The 13,554-nt window shown below is 37.5% G+C and overlaps 1 protein-coding gene across 1 annotated transcript; it reads right to left on the bottom strand.

Annotated features, from left to right (window-relative positions):
* Positions 1-1,731: 1,731 nt before the first annotated feature.
* LOC119253876 (rRNA N6-adenosine-methyltransferase METTL5-like) lies at positions 1,732-7,569 on the bottom strand (the record flags this gene model as incomplete). The annotated part of the gene is made up of 4 exons (XM_037521126.2): positions 7,143-7,569; positions 5,208-5,322; positions 4,343-4,523; positions 1,732-1,815 (listed from the first exon to the last, which is right to left on the bottom strand). Coding segments are annotated over exons 1-4 (489 nt in total), but the record flags the coding sequence as incomplete, so codon positions are not given.
* Positions 7,570-13,554: the final 5,985 nt, after the last annotated feature.

The following is a 13,554-nucleotide window of genomic DNA, read 5'->3' as shown; positions in this document are numbered from 1 at the left end:
TCTACTTATTATAACGTTGGCCCTTGGCTAGAATATGGAACTTAGATTTGGGGATCCCTTTAATGATAAGATGGCTCATTGTGCTTAAACTTTATTGTCACTACCTGTCTAGCTACTGGAGTTGGAATTTTCATAAGTTCCAGGTACATTGATCAGTCCTCAGAGAAACCCTGGCAGCAGGTCTTTAATGAGTTTTCCAGGTTGGTAACATTTCACATGCTTTGTTACAAAATTAGCTGCTGGGAAACTATGTACACTCTATGTTTCCACTGGGAGAGGACTTTGAAAGCTTGCACCTGATTCACCTAGACTTCATCCCATTCACCTTTCCGGTTGGCTGTTTTGCTGTGTCCTTAGCTAGCTATATAAAACAGCAATGAGCAGAATTATAAGCTCCTGTGAGACTTCCTTGTGAATCATCAAACCTGAGCACGGATTTATTATATTGTGCCAGTAAAATTATATTGTGCTCTGCTGCTTATCTATATGCACTCCTCATTGTTAGCAGTATGTATACTTTTACCTTGACTTTCTACTTTAAATGGGTTCACCAGATTACCATATATCCAAACATACCGTTTCCAAATGGATTCCAGTATACTAAATTTACACAAATATTTTTCCTGTAAAACCACTTTAAAATCTCTTTAATAAATGTATGAGTTAAAGAAATAGTAGCTAACACATAGCAAGTACATATGCAAGAAGCTCTTCTAAGTGCTTTGTAAATTTTAACTCATTTAATCCTCAGAATAAACCCTATAAAATATATGGTACTCTTAGTTCCTTATGAGTACAGTGAGATGACAAAACAGAAGTTCAAGTACCTTGACAAAGATAACACAGCTGGGAAGCAGCAGTTGACTCTGAACCCAGGGAGTCTAGCACCACAGTCTGTTCTTGATCACTTACTATATTGACACTAAAAAAAAAAAAAAAAAAATACCATTCCCACCTCCTGGACTAATCTTACACTCTCAGAAGTGTTGAGATTATATGTGCTATATGTTGTCAAGAAGAATAATGGAAGAAGTAGGCTCTGAGATCAAATCAGTTTAGCTCCCAGCTCAATGTTCTTTAAAAAAGTAAGGCTTACTTCCTCCCTTATGCACACCAGACCACACAGAGACATTGGGACTTACCCAGGCAAACCAGGACATATTGTAACCCTAGTTATATCACACTTCTGCCCTGCCTGAATCTTTAAAAAAGACGTTATATAGGCGAGAAGAAAGCTAGTTAAATGCTAGAAAATTCAGTTCCTAAATGCCAAATGTTGAAAGAGATACCCTAATACTTAGTATTTACAACAAATCCTTAAAAACTGTCTTGAAATTAAAAATAAGTGACAAAGAGGCCTCCCGTGGCGCAGCGGTTGAGCGCTGGGTTGCGAAGCTGCCCGCAGCCTCCGCGGCACCGGTTCGATCCCTGGCTGCTTCCCGGCACTGGGGAGGGTCCCACATGGCGCGCAGACCTCTCCTGCCGCCCGCTGCTCCCCCAGCAGTGTGCTTTCGTCCTTCTGCCTGCTCTGCTCCCTACTCTGGCTCTGGTGAATTCTCTCACCCTCCCGCGTTTCTGACTGTACCCAGTGCATTGCAGTATAAAACAAAACAAAACAAAAAAACAAATAAAAAAAAATAAAAAAACATGCCTCTATAAAAAAAAAAAAAATCTAATTGCATATTTAAAAAAAAATAAGTGACAAAGAACAGCATGCTGATTTGAACTTACTTCTCTAGTTGAGGATTTGTGTAAAGAATATACTGCTGTTCTTGCCATTTCCAATGCAATCTTCAGAAAAAGCCATATCTGTTCCTATTGAGAGTAGGAAAAAAACTCCTCATTCACCTGCTATCAAATACAAGATTAAATGAATACTAGGGTATTTAGAAATATTTTTTTTCAAACTCAAAAGAGCATTCCAAATTCTTTGTGCAACAAGATTGGGTACACATATCTCAATAAAATCTTTTAAGGTTGATAGACTAAAACCAGAATTATAGCATCTGGTTAAATAAGGCTAAAGTAAAAATTTTATATTCCAAATTAGTGACTTTCAAAGATAGGAGAAGGAAACAAGTAGAGCAATAATCAGAATCATAGCAGGGGGTAGAGGAAGGACTTTAAACTATGTCTTTTCTCCTCTTACTATCCTCCTTGTTCACAGCACACACAAAATTAATAGCCACAATGAGTCTCTGTTACTGATGATCATATATTGAAATCCTCAGTGTGTTAAAGCATTAATAGAGGTTTTAAAAGTATAAAATGTATGTAGTACTTATAACCATTCATAAGTGTTAGGTAAATCATTCTTGTAAGCAGATGGTATATAAACAATAAATTAAGAAAAAAGAATACTCAGTACAAATTAGTGAAAAAACATTTTTAATTCCATTCCCTAGCAATTCAACTAATGATTTCTCCTATTAACCATTAATTAGTGATTCAATTAATGCACTTTATATTTAAGCTAAAATTATAAAACTTTACAGTAAAGAAACTGATTTATTTAATGAACAGTCATAAGATCATTAACCCAATCAATGAGAAAATAGTTTTAAAATTTGCTTCTACATACAACCTTCCAAGACTGAATCAAGAAGAAATAGAGAACCTGAACAGACCAATCACAAGCAAGGAAACTGAGACAGTAATAAAAAATCTCCCCAAAAACAAAAGCCCAGGACCAGATAGTTTCACCAGTGAGTTCTTCAAAGTTTCAAAGAGGAACTAATACCTATCCTTCTCAAACTCTTCCCAAAAACTGAGGAAGATGGAATGCTCTCAAACGTATTCTAGGAGCCAACAATACTGTTACCTAAAGTAGATAAGGCTATCACAAGAAAGAAAACTGATGCAATGGTTTGCTCATACTCTACAAAAAAATATTAGAAACAAAAATACAGTAAAGTGACATGCTAAAAAATCTGTATTCAAAAGTCAATGGCATTCTTACATGCAAATACTGACCCAGAAGAGGAGGAAGTCAAGAAAACAATCCCATTTACATTAGCATCAAAAAGTATTAGGTACGGACCTCCCTGGTGGCACAAGGGGTAAGTCTCAGCACTATGAAGCTATGGATCCCAGGCCAGGGAGCTACTACATGGCACAGCAGACCCCTCTTGCCTCACCCACTGCTCCCCTCAGCAATGTATTTCAGTCAGTCCACCTGTACTGCTCCCTGTTCTGTCTCTCATGAATCCTCTCTGTCCTATGCCCCTACACTCTGGCCTATACACCAGCTCTTGTATGCATAAATACATAAAAATAAATCTTTTTAAAAAAATCATTAAATACACAGAAGAAACATAGGCAAACACTCTACAACATTGGCTTCAGGGATGTCTTTGGGGACTGGACTCTAACATCAAGGAAAATAGGAACAAAAATAAACAATCTAAAAAGCACTGTGAAATAAACTATCAGCAAAACAAAGGACACTGTAGGTATGTGAGAAAATATTTGCACATCATATATAGGACAGGGGGCTAATATCCAATACCTACAAAGAATTCATACAACGCAATAAAAAGACAACAAAGAACACAATCAAAAATGGGCAGAGGAGCTAAACAGACACTTATTTAAAGAAGACCTACAAATGGCCTATGGGCACATGAAAAATGTTGAACTTACTGTCAACTTTTTGTCAGTATGGAAGGAAGTATGGAGGTGTCTCAAAATATTAAAAATAGATCTACCATATGATCCAGCAATTCCACTATGTGGCATTTATCCAAAGAATGTAAAAGCACAATTTGAAGGGATATATTTACTCCTGTGTTCATTGCAGCACTACTTACAATTGCCAAGTTATAGAAGTAACTCAAATGCCCAGTGACGTATGACTGGATTAAGATGTGATGCATATACACAATAGAATACTATTCAGCTATAAAACAAGATGAACTCCTATCATTTACAACATGGATGGAAATGCAGGGGATTATGCTTAGTGAAATAAACCACAGTGAGAAAGAAAAATGTCAGATGATTTCACTCACGCAAAACAAAACAAAGAAAACTAACAAAACTAAACCAAAATAAAATGACTGCAGAATTAAGGTTGCTACTGTGGTGTGAGGGGTGGAGAAGAGTTCCAGTGGTACATGATAAAGTGATATGGGTGCTCTGGGGTGTGGTGATACACATCTGAGGAGGTATGAACCTATTCCTCTAAATCATATACAGTGATGTAAACCAATGTTACCTCAAAATAAATTAAAAAAAGGGAAGCAGTATGATGAAGATATCTCATCAAATAGATAGCAATAAATAGAAAACATGAAAAATTAAAAAACATACAAATATACCAGTATACCTGATTATTACTAACCTTTATATTTTTGGTTCCAAAGGGAGGATTCATAATTACTGTGTCAAATGACTTGGACATTTTGTTAGATAAGGAGCACACATCACACTGAATCATGTCAACATTTGTTAACTCAAACTCTTCCACATTCCTATTAAATATTTCCAATGCATCTTCATCTATGTCAAATCCAACACATAACCTATAAATACAAAACACAGAATGATTACTTGTAGCCCCATGTCAAAACAATAACCTTTTTAATTCAATTAAATGCTGTCTTTTTTTTTCACAGATTTTTACATACAATTCATTTATTACAATTAACTATTTTCCTGCAACTCAGTATGTTACAAAACTGTAACAGCTCCTCTGGTCCTTGCAAGAGGGGCATCTCTGTCAGGAAGCAGCATCAGAGCCCAGAACACATGAATCCAGATAAGATCGGCAAGGTTGCTGGTTACTGTCTGGTTATGGTGGGAATGCTCATCATGAGGAAAACATGGCTCACTGGGGATGTGCTTGTTTAGAGTAGGGACCTGGGGCTATGGAACCATAGCACTCTCCTGGAGTCAGATCCTTAGGTTGCTGAACTGCCAGAGCCACTGTCTCCATGCTATATATTGCCTTTCAAAAGAGTGACCTCTCAATCTAGAAGGGTGGAAACTCAGTCTGTATAATAGGTAGGCATCTGACTGCTTCTGTTACTAGTTTTGACTTTTAGTAGTTTGTTTTGTCCATTTAAAATGCACTCAGTGCCAGCTTTTTGCTCTCATCTCATACTGTAGAATCCCGTGAATATAATATATCTATGCTTATTATAACCACCCCATACCCAACAAGTATATATATATATATATATATATATATATACTGGATCACCTACCCTGCTCCTAACATTGCAGTTCCGATGCTAAGCACTCCACAACCACATCCTAGATCTGCAACCATTTTATGTTCAATGTCATCATATGTGTTATGGATTGTATAAAGCATACATGCTAAAAGACAAAAAAAAAAATTAGGGAATAAGTAAGGAAGCCGAGGACAAAAATGCAATTATTCTAAAACAGCTTCTTGTATTTAATCCTCCTCCAATTGATGTTCCAGGTTATTTAAAAACAATTAAGTTATAACAATTAGTGTGTAATAAGAAGCCCCACAAAGGTGGGTAATACTTACCAGAGGTTCCCCAAAACTAGTAGCTGCCGACAATGCCAAGAATAACAAAACTTTGAGGTAAAATGACAAAAATAAGATCTTTGTTTGATATTGAAATATTTTTATGAAATGATTGTAAGTATAAATAGGTTTAAAATTATTTTTCCTTGTCAAAATATGTTCTTGGCAATTTGTTATCAGCCTCCAAAATTTTACTTTTTAGAATTTTACTGGCCTGTGAAGTCTGTAAAGCTAGGAACCACTAATATTAAACAAATATTAACCTTAAAATCACACAGAACATATATACCAGTTTGCCACTGGAGCAGAGTTACCGTAAGTTCAAGCTAGAAGATCAAAGAAAGAGACCTACAACCACACTATATAGCCTTTAAGATACATATATGCAGACATTATATTAATAATTTACAGATACTTATTCATAATCTAATAAGATCTGATACTAAAAAACAAATGAACAGGATAGAAGCTGCTGAGATCAGAAAGGGATCTTTCAAATACACAAGTCTAAAGTAAACTGAAAGTAAAGCAAGAGTAACACCACTGTGGATATCTGAACCCAGCAAGGGCTACTGGCAATCATTGATACTTCAGAATCCAGAACATTTATCAATACACAATTATAGTGACAGCTCAGGCTGACTGTGCTGTCCTGATTACTGCTGCAGGTGTTAGTGACTTTGAAGCTGGTATTTCAAAGAATGAGCACACACATGTACATGTTGCATACTGGGTGTGAAGCCACTCTTAGGTAAAAAAGAAATTGAACTCCACTAAGAGAACCCTTTAGTCAGAACACACTAAAGAAGTAATCACTAATGGATCTTCGTTTTGTGCCAATTTTGGTTGAATTTATGACAATATGTTGCAGTTAAATGTAGGTATGCATGTATTTCCCTTGATTTTCATTGGCAGAAAAAGAAACAAAACTTAGAAACAGAACTTTGTTGGAGTGGAAAGGAATTCTTCCTTACACTGTGTTCCCAATAAATTAAATTTTCTAAGATTCCCCAGTGAATCTGACAATTTATTAAATATTTCTCCCCATGTTCTCCCCTTTACTTTTCACATTAAGGAATACTGCTGATCTTCAGATTGTTGAAATTCATTCTTATCTTTTATAGCATCTACAGTGAATTTGTTAAACCCAGTCCCTCAGGTACAAACTCTAGTAGTCATTTTAGGGAGCAGTATAGCATGGGAATCTTTCCACTGACAACTGCAGTAAAAATGATCCTCATTTAGCAAATATTTACTGAGCTCCTCATAGTACTGGAAACTCTTAGGCAGTGGGAATTCAGTATGACAAAAATCAACAAATTCTTTGCCCTCAGGGAGTTTATAGTGTAGTGAAAGAGACAAATACATTAAAAATGTCTGATAAGTGGTAAGGAGTATGAAGAAAACCAAACTATCTGTGTGGGGGGTGGGTAGTGGAAGGAAGAGAGAGTCTCTTTAGTTATGGAGTCAAGTTATCTTTAGAATGAAATGAGTTAATGCATATAAAGTCAGTGCCGCTAACATGATCAGTAGCTTTAGAGCAGAATCCTCTAGACGTTCTTTATATCCAAAAAACTATTTCATCACGCTGTGTTAGGACGAACTTGCCAAACAAGGGCGCGATCACCAGCCGCCCTACCTGCAATGTGAGGCCTGGTCGGATACTGTTCTAGAAGTAGTTTGGGCTTTTCGAATCCATCTACTTGTTGCAGGCGACTCTCTAGTTCCTTAAGCCTTAATTTCTTCATTTTTTTTTTTTTAAACAGTATGGGCTCGCAGGACTTAATGGCACTGAATCTGCAGAAAAATTTATTTAACCTAGATCCTTCCTCTATCCCCCACCCGACACCCACGCCCTTTGTCAGCTCTGGCCGGGGCCGGATAGTGGATGCACAGAGCAAATGGCACCGCCAGCCAGGCCGGTCTAGCTCTCCTCCGTTCGCCGCTGCGGCCTGGGTCCTCCGCCAGCCTCCAACCGCCTCGTGCGTGTTCCGCGCCGACCTTGGGATCTTCGGGGAGCAGCTGCTGTCAAGGTCCGGACCAGTAACAGGATTCCCCGCGCCCAGTTCCGGACCTCGCAAGGCCGGGGCCGGAAGCGCAGCCGCGCAAGCGCGCACGCGTCCGCCGCCCAGCGGCCCCGCGCGGAGGTACAACTGCGGCCCAGCTCCTGGGTTCCGCAGGCAACTAAAGGGCTGCCTCCATCCCGCCCGCGACAGGTCTGCACGGCCGGCAGAGCACGCCTTTTTCGCTGCACCCGGCCGCGCCCGCTGGCTGTTGCTTGGAATTCAGTATGACAAAGATCAAGTATGACAAATTCAGTGTGACAAAGATTCAGTATGACTAGATTACCTTCTAGTTTTTCCTTGAGTTTCTGCAGCCTCTCAGAAGACCCGGGCAGGAAAGAGTGAAAATGATGGGAAAGAGAGTAAAAATCACGGTCATTTTGTTTTAATGCCCAGTGTAGCTCCTTCTCTGGTCTCCCAAGACCCCCCTGAAAATGTAACAGTCAGGGCTGCTCAGTTGGTTAGAGCGTGGTGCTAATAAAATGTAACAGTCTTCACTTGCCTCCTCAGCCATTCTCAACCCCCTTTATTATAGTTGGTTTCCTCCCTTTTAGGTCACCAGTGTCACTTACCTCAACTTTCACAGGGTCAAGATGTCAGAGAAGCCTAAAGGAGAGAGGATTTTAAAGCGATCGATAGTGGTGTCAAGTGCTGGGAAGAGGTCAGGCTTTCATGGAGAAGGAGCAGGATGTTTAGGATGGCTTCTCAAAGGGTAGTGAGAATGGCTGATACTAAGGTGAGAGAAGCTTTTGAGTGATAGGAGATTTGAACAGTTCGGACAGAATGTAACTAATAGGAAGGGAGGGGTTTAAAATATAGTAAAGAGGATATTGGATGGAGTTAAGGTCCTGGGAAGATAGGATTCCGTGCTTAAATGAAAGGATTGACCTGATCTGGGAAATGGAGATCTCTTCATTACTAAGATAAGAAAAAAATGGAGTGAATGGATGACGATAAAGTAGAGAGGGTGGTGTCTGGGACTGTAGTCCTGAGAAAGTAGAATTAAAAGTTATCTTAGGAGAATGAAATAAGTTAATGCACATAAAATTCTTAGCACATAAAGTTCTTTGTCACATAACAAGTGCCTGTAATGTTAGTTGTTGTGGTGGTATCTGTTGAGAAAAAGGTGGTTGAAATAAGAGGTTTGATTCTAAAGAATAATTGAAACTAGGATAAGTGGAAGAGAATTAACCCATCTGATTAACCCATCTGATGCTTAACCCATTGAAAATTAACCCATTTTCAATTAAATTAGAAAAATTGAGAAAATTAGATTCACATGGAATCATAAAATATAGCACTTAGAGATGTTGTGTCTTTTACCCAGTTTCCCCCAATAATAACATTTTGCTAAACTATATATAGTACAGTATCTCGGCCAGATTACTGATAGTGAGACAGTCAAAACAGCATTTCTGTCACCACTAAGATCTTTCATTTTGCCCTTTTGTAGCCAACCCTCCTGATTCCAGTCACCACATCCTTCTTAACCTCTGGCAACTACTAATCTGTTCTCCATCGATAGAACCTTGTCATTTCAACTACTTTATATAAATGAAGTACAGTATGTAAACTGGTGGTGCAAGGGGTTAAGACACAGCACTCTGAAGCTACCCGCAGCCACTGCAGCACAGGTTCAATCCCTGGCCCAGGAGGAGGACCCACATGGCCCAGCAGACCTCTCCTGACTTGCCCACTGCTCCCTCAGCAGTGTACTTCGTCAATCTGCCTGTTCTGTTACCCACTCTGTCTCTGGTGAATCCTCTCACTCCCCGCACCTCAGGCCTGTACCCCAGTTCTTGTTTGCATAAATAATAAATCTTTAAAAAGAAAAAGAAAAAAGCAAGAGACCACCTGCTGATCGTTATAACAGATTCCCCACCTTCTGCCTGGATATTTTTGCCTACCAATTATGGCCACTTAACTAGTAGTTGAGCCTTAAAACCCCCTTATATCCTGATCCTGTTGGAAAATACCTTGAGACTGCCCTTTTGTCATTGGCCCAAGTCATGATTCTGGTCATCAAACATTTTCCTAATACATTATAGTCTGATTACTTATCTTGGTTAACAGGATAACCTTGTGTGTAAGAACTGATATCTTTATTAATAATTGAGTCTTCCAGCCCATAAACAGTGTCCTCCATTTATCTAAGTTTCCTTTTTTTCTTTCATTAACATTTTTGTAGTTTTCTGCATGTATATCCTATGTGTATGTGTAGAATACACCTAAGAATTTATTCTTATTTTGAGAAAATATAAGTGGCATTAAATTTTAATATTAGTGTCCATTAATAATATAAAGAAATATAGTCTTTGTTTTGTATTTATCTTATATCTTACAATTCTACTAAAACTTACTTATAAGTTCTAGGAAGTTTTGTTGTTTGTTTTTGGTAGATTCCTTGAATTTTTATTTAGAAAATTATGTCCCCTGTAACTAGGGAGATATTTGTTTCCTTCTCACCTGTATGCCTTTTATTTTCTTCACTGGTCTTACTGCACTGACTAGAATTTCCAGTACTATGTCGAATACAAGTAATAAGAATGTCTATCTTTGTTTTTCCAACTTAGGGAGAAAATTAATTCTTTTTTCATTATGAATAGTGTTATATGCATTTTTTTGAGAGGAACTTCCCCCCTACTGAAAGTTTCTATCATATGGGTGTTGAATTGTGTCAAATGCTTCAAAATCCATATGAAATCTACCTTTGATAGGAAATTTATAGTCGAACCAACCTTGATTTCACATAAATAAATCCAATGACATTGTTAATTCTTTCATATATTATGAATTGATTTGCTAATATACTAACCCCTTTTCTGTAGGTAAGTTAGCTTATTCTTCTCTTTTTTCTATAGTGCCCCCTTCCTTCCTCCCTCCTTCCCTCCCTCCCCCCTCCTCTCTCCCTCTCCCTACCTCCCTCCCTCCCTCCCTCCCTCCCTTTTCTTGTTTTCAATTGCCCAGAATCAACTGTGCTCCTAGAATGTTAGATAGAATAAGATATTTTGGAGCAGTGAAATATGGATGGTCACACAGATTTTATTACAATATTTTTATTATATTTGTCCTATGTTATTATTAGTTATTGTTGTTAATCTCTTAATGTGCCCAATTTATAGATTAAATTTTATTACAGATATGTACGTGTAGGAAAAAACAGTATATGTAGGGCTCATTATTATCCCTGTTTCAGGCATTTATTGGTAGTCTTTAGAATATTTCCCTGTGGGTAAGTAGTGAGTATTATAACTAAGTTATCAAGAATTTTAACATGTGTTCTCATGGACCAAAATGTAATAAAATTAATTTTTTTTTGATGCTTTATTAAGGTATTTTAAGGATAACTGGCTTGTTTTTCTGCAAGTATTTAGCAGAGACATACAATGCCGACTAGAGTCAGTGCTATTGCCTTGATTCATAATACAAGTAGTTTTATCCATCATTGCTTTTTGTAAAACAGTGCAAATATCAATGCCATTGCTCTGGTATGAATTATGATATTCAAGAAAGTTATTTAATACTCTGACAATTTCAACATGAAATATGTTTATTGCTAAATAAATAAGATCATGTTTGATGATTATTTATCACTGAATCTGGACAAATTCAAGGAAAACAGCAAATTCAGCAATATTTATGGATTTAATTCCTTCCTTTAAACAGAAGTCATTTGGTGAGAATGTGGAGAAAAAGAAACTCTCCTGCACTGCTGGTGGGAGTGCAAACTGGTCTAACCACTGTGGAGAGCTGTGTGGAGATTCCTCAGTCTGCTAAAGATGGAGCTTCCATATGATCCAGCAATTTCACTCCTAGGTATTTACCCAAAGGACACAGAAACATGAATTCAAAAGGGCACCTGCACACCTATGTTTATAGCAGCACTATTTACTATAGGTAAGCTATGAAAACAACCCAAATGCTCCAAAATAGATGACTGGATCAAGAAGATGTGGTACATATACACAATGGGCTATTACTCAGCAATCAAAAAATATAAACTCATGCCATTTGCAGCAACATGGATGGAGCTGGAAGGGATCATGCTCAGCAAAATAAGCCAGAAAGAAAAAGAAAAATACTGGATGATTTCACTCATAGCAGTAATTTAGAAAACCTAGATAAGGGACCAGGAAAAAGACTAATTATAATAAAGTAAAAATCAACAAGCAACTATAAACCAGAGACACACTACCTGGGGGGAGAAGGGAGTAAGATCAAAACAAGGGTGGTGGGAATTGTATGAGGACTATAACCAAGATGAAAATGCATACATTGTGCAAAAATGAAAAATGATGTAAAAAATGTATAAAATTAAAAAAATCATTTTTGAAGGTAGCCATACCAAGCAAGTTAAATAAACTGTTCTTTAATTATGTAAAAAAAGAAAGTCATTCTTAAATGTAATAAATCTTTTTTATTATTTATTTATTTTTTTTTTTTAAAGGAGGCATGCTTTATTTATTTATTTGTTTGTTTGTCTGTTTGGTTACACATGCACTGGGTACAGTCAGAAGCGCGGGAGGGCGAGAGAATTCACCAGAGCCAGAGCGGGGAGCAGAGCAGGCAGAAGGACCGAAGCACACTGCTGAGGGGAGCAGCGGCGGCAGGAGAGGTCTGCGCGCCATGTGGGACCCTCCTCTGGTGGCCGGGGGAGCAGCGGGGATCGAACCGGCGCTGCAGAGGCTGCGGGCAGCTTCTCAACCCAGCGCTCAACCGCTGCGCCACCGGGGAGGCCCTAAATGTAATAAATCTTTAACACATTTTTATTTTATAATAAATAGTACTAAGTTCTTTTTAAATAATTATTTCTTTATTGTAAGATTTTTATTTTATTTATTTTGTGTAGAAGAAATGAGGTAGAGGTGTTGGGGGTGAGAGGATTCACCAGAATGGGAGAGCAGAACAGGCAGATCTACTGAAATATACTGTTAAGAGGAACAATGGGCAAAACAGGAGAGGTTAGCTCCCTGGCCGGGATTGAACTTAGGCCTTTAGGCCCATCAGCACTTATTGATAGTTCCAGTTTCTTTGACATTCTCACCAATATTTGGTATTATTAGTCTTTTAAATTCTAACCATTCTGTTGTTTGGGTAGTAGACACTCAATATAGTTTTGATGGTCCATTTTCTGATTACCAATGATTATTATTGTATATGTTTATTTGCCATCTGGATATCTTTCATGAAGTGTGTGTTGAAGTTGCTTGTTCATTTTTCTGTTGAGGTCACAGTCTTTTCCTTGTTGATTTGTAGGAATTCGCTATATGTTCTAAACGTATGTTCTTTTAAAAAAATGTTACGTTCTTTTTGAATTAAACATGTTGCAAATGTCCTCTCCCACTCTATGTATTGCCTTCTTACTTTTAATGGTTATTTTTTTAGCATCTTTAGAGATAAATTCAAATGCCATACAATTCACCAATTTAAAATTCACCAATTTAAAAGTCAAAGATTTTTGTGTATTATATTACCAATTTTTAAAAATTTTGGCAAAATATGTAATCTAAAATTGACCATTTTAAGGATGCAAATCAGTGGCAATAATTACTTCACAGTTTTGTTCGATTATCACTACAATCTCAAAATATTTCTATCGCTCCTAATAAAAAATCTATAACACTTAATGGTGTCTTTTAATGAACAGAAATAAAAATTTAAGCAAGTCTATTTTTTCAGTCCATCTTTTGTAATTAGATCTTTTCCTGTCTATAATATATTTTTCTCACTGCAAGATCAGAAGTATAACTACACAGTAGTAATAATGTTTGTAGAGTATATTTTATAATATGCTTCCAAAAGTCTTTAAGCGCCATGTCAGGAACATATATTCTGTGTGAATGGCACCCTCTGGAGTTCTGCCATGCCAGACTGTGCTGTGGACCATGCCTCTTTTGTTCACAGTGCTATCCTCAGTTCTTGCAAAGAGCAACTTTGTTGCATGAATTAGGCAGTGGGTGAAAATCTCCAGTTTTCAGTAGAGATGAA

Source organism: Talpa occidentalis, unplaced genomic scaffold, assembly GCF_014898055.3.
Source record: "Talpa occidentalis isolate TD23 unplaced genomic scaffold, MPIMG_talOcc4v2.1 talOcc4.2198, whole genome shotgun sequence".
Lineage (NCBI taxonomy): Eukaryota > Metazoa > Chordata > Mammalia > Eulipotyphla > Talpidae > Talpa > Talpa occidentalis.
Note: the sequence above shows the minus strand (reverse complement) of the source record. Positions and strands in the feature narration are given on the sequence as shown.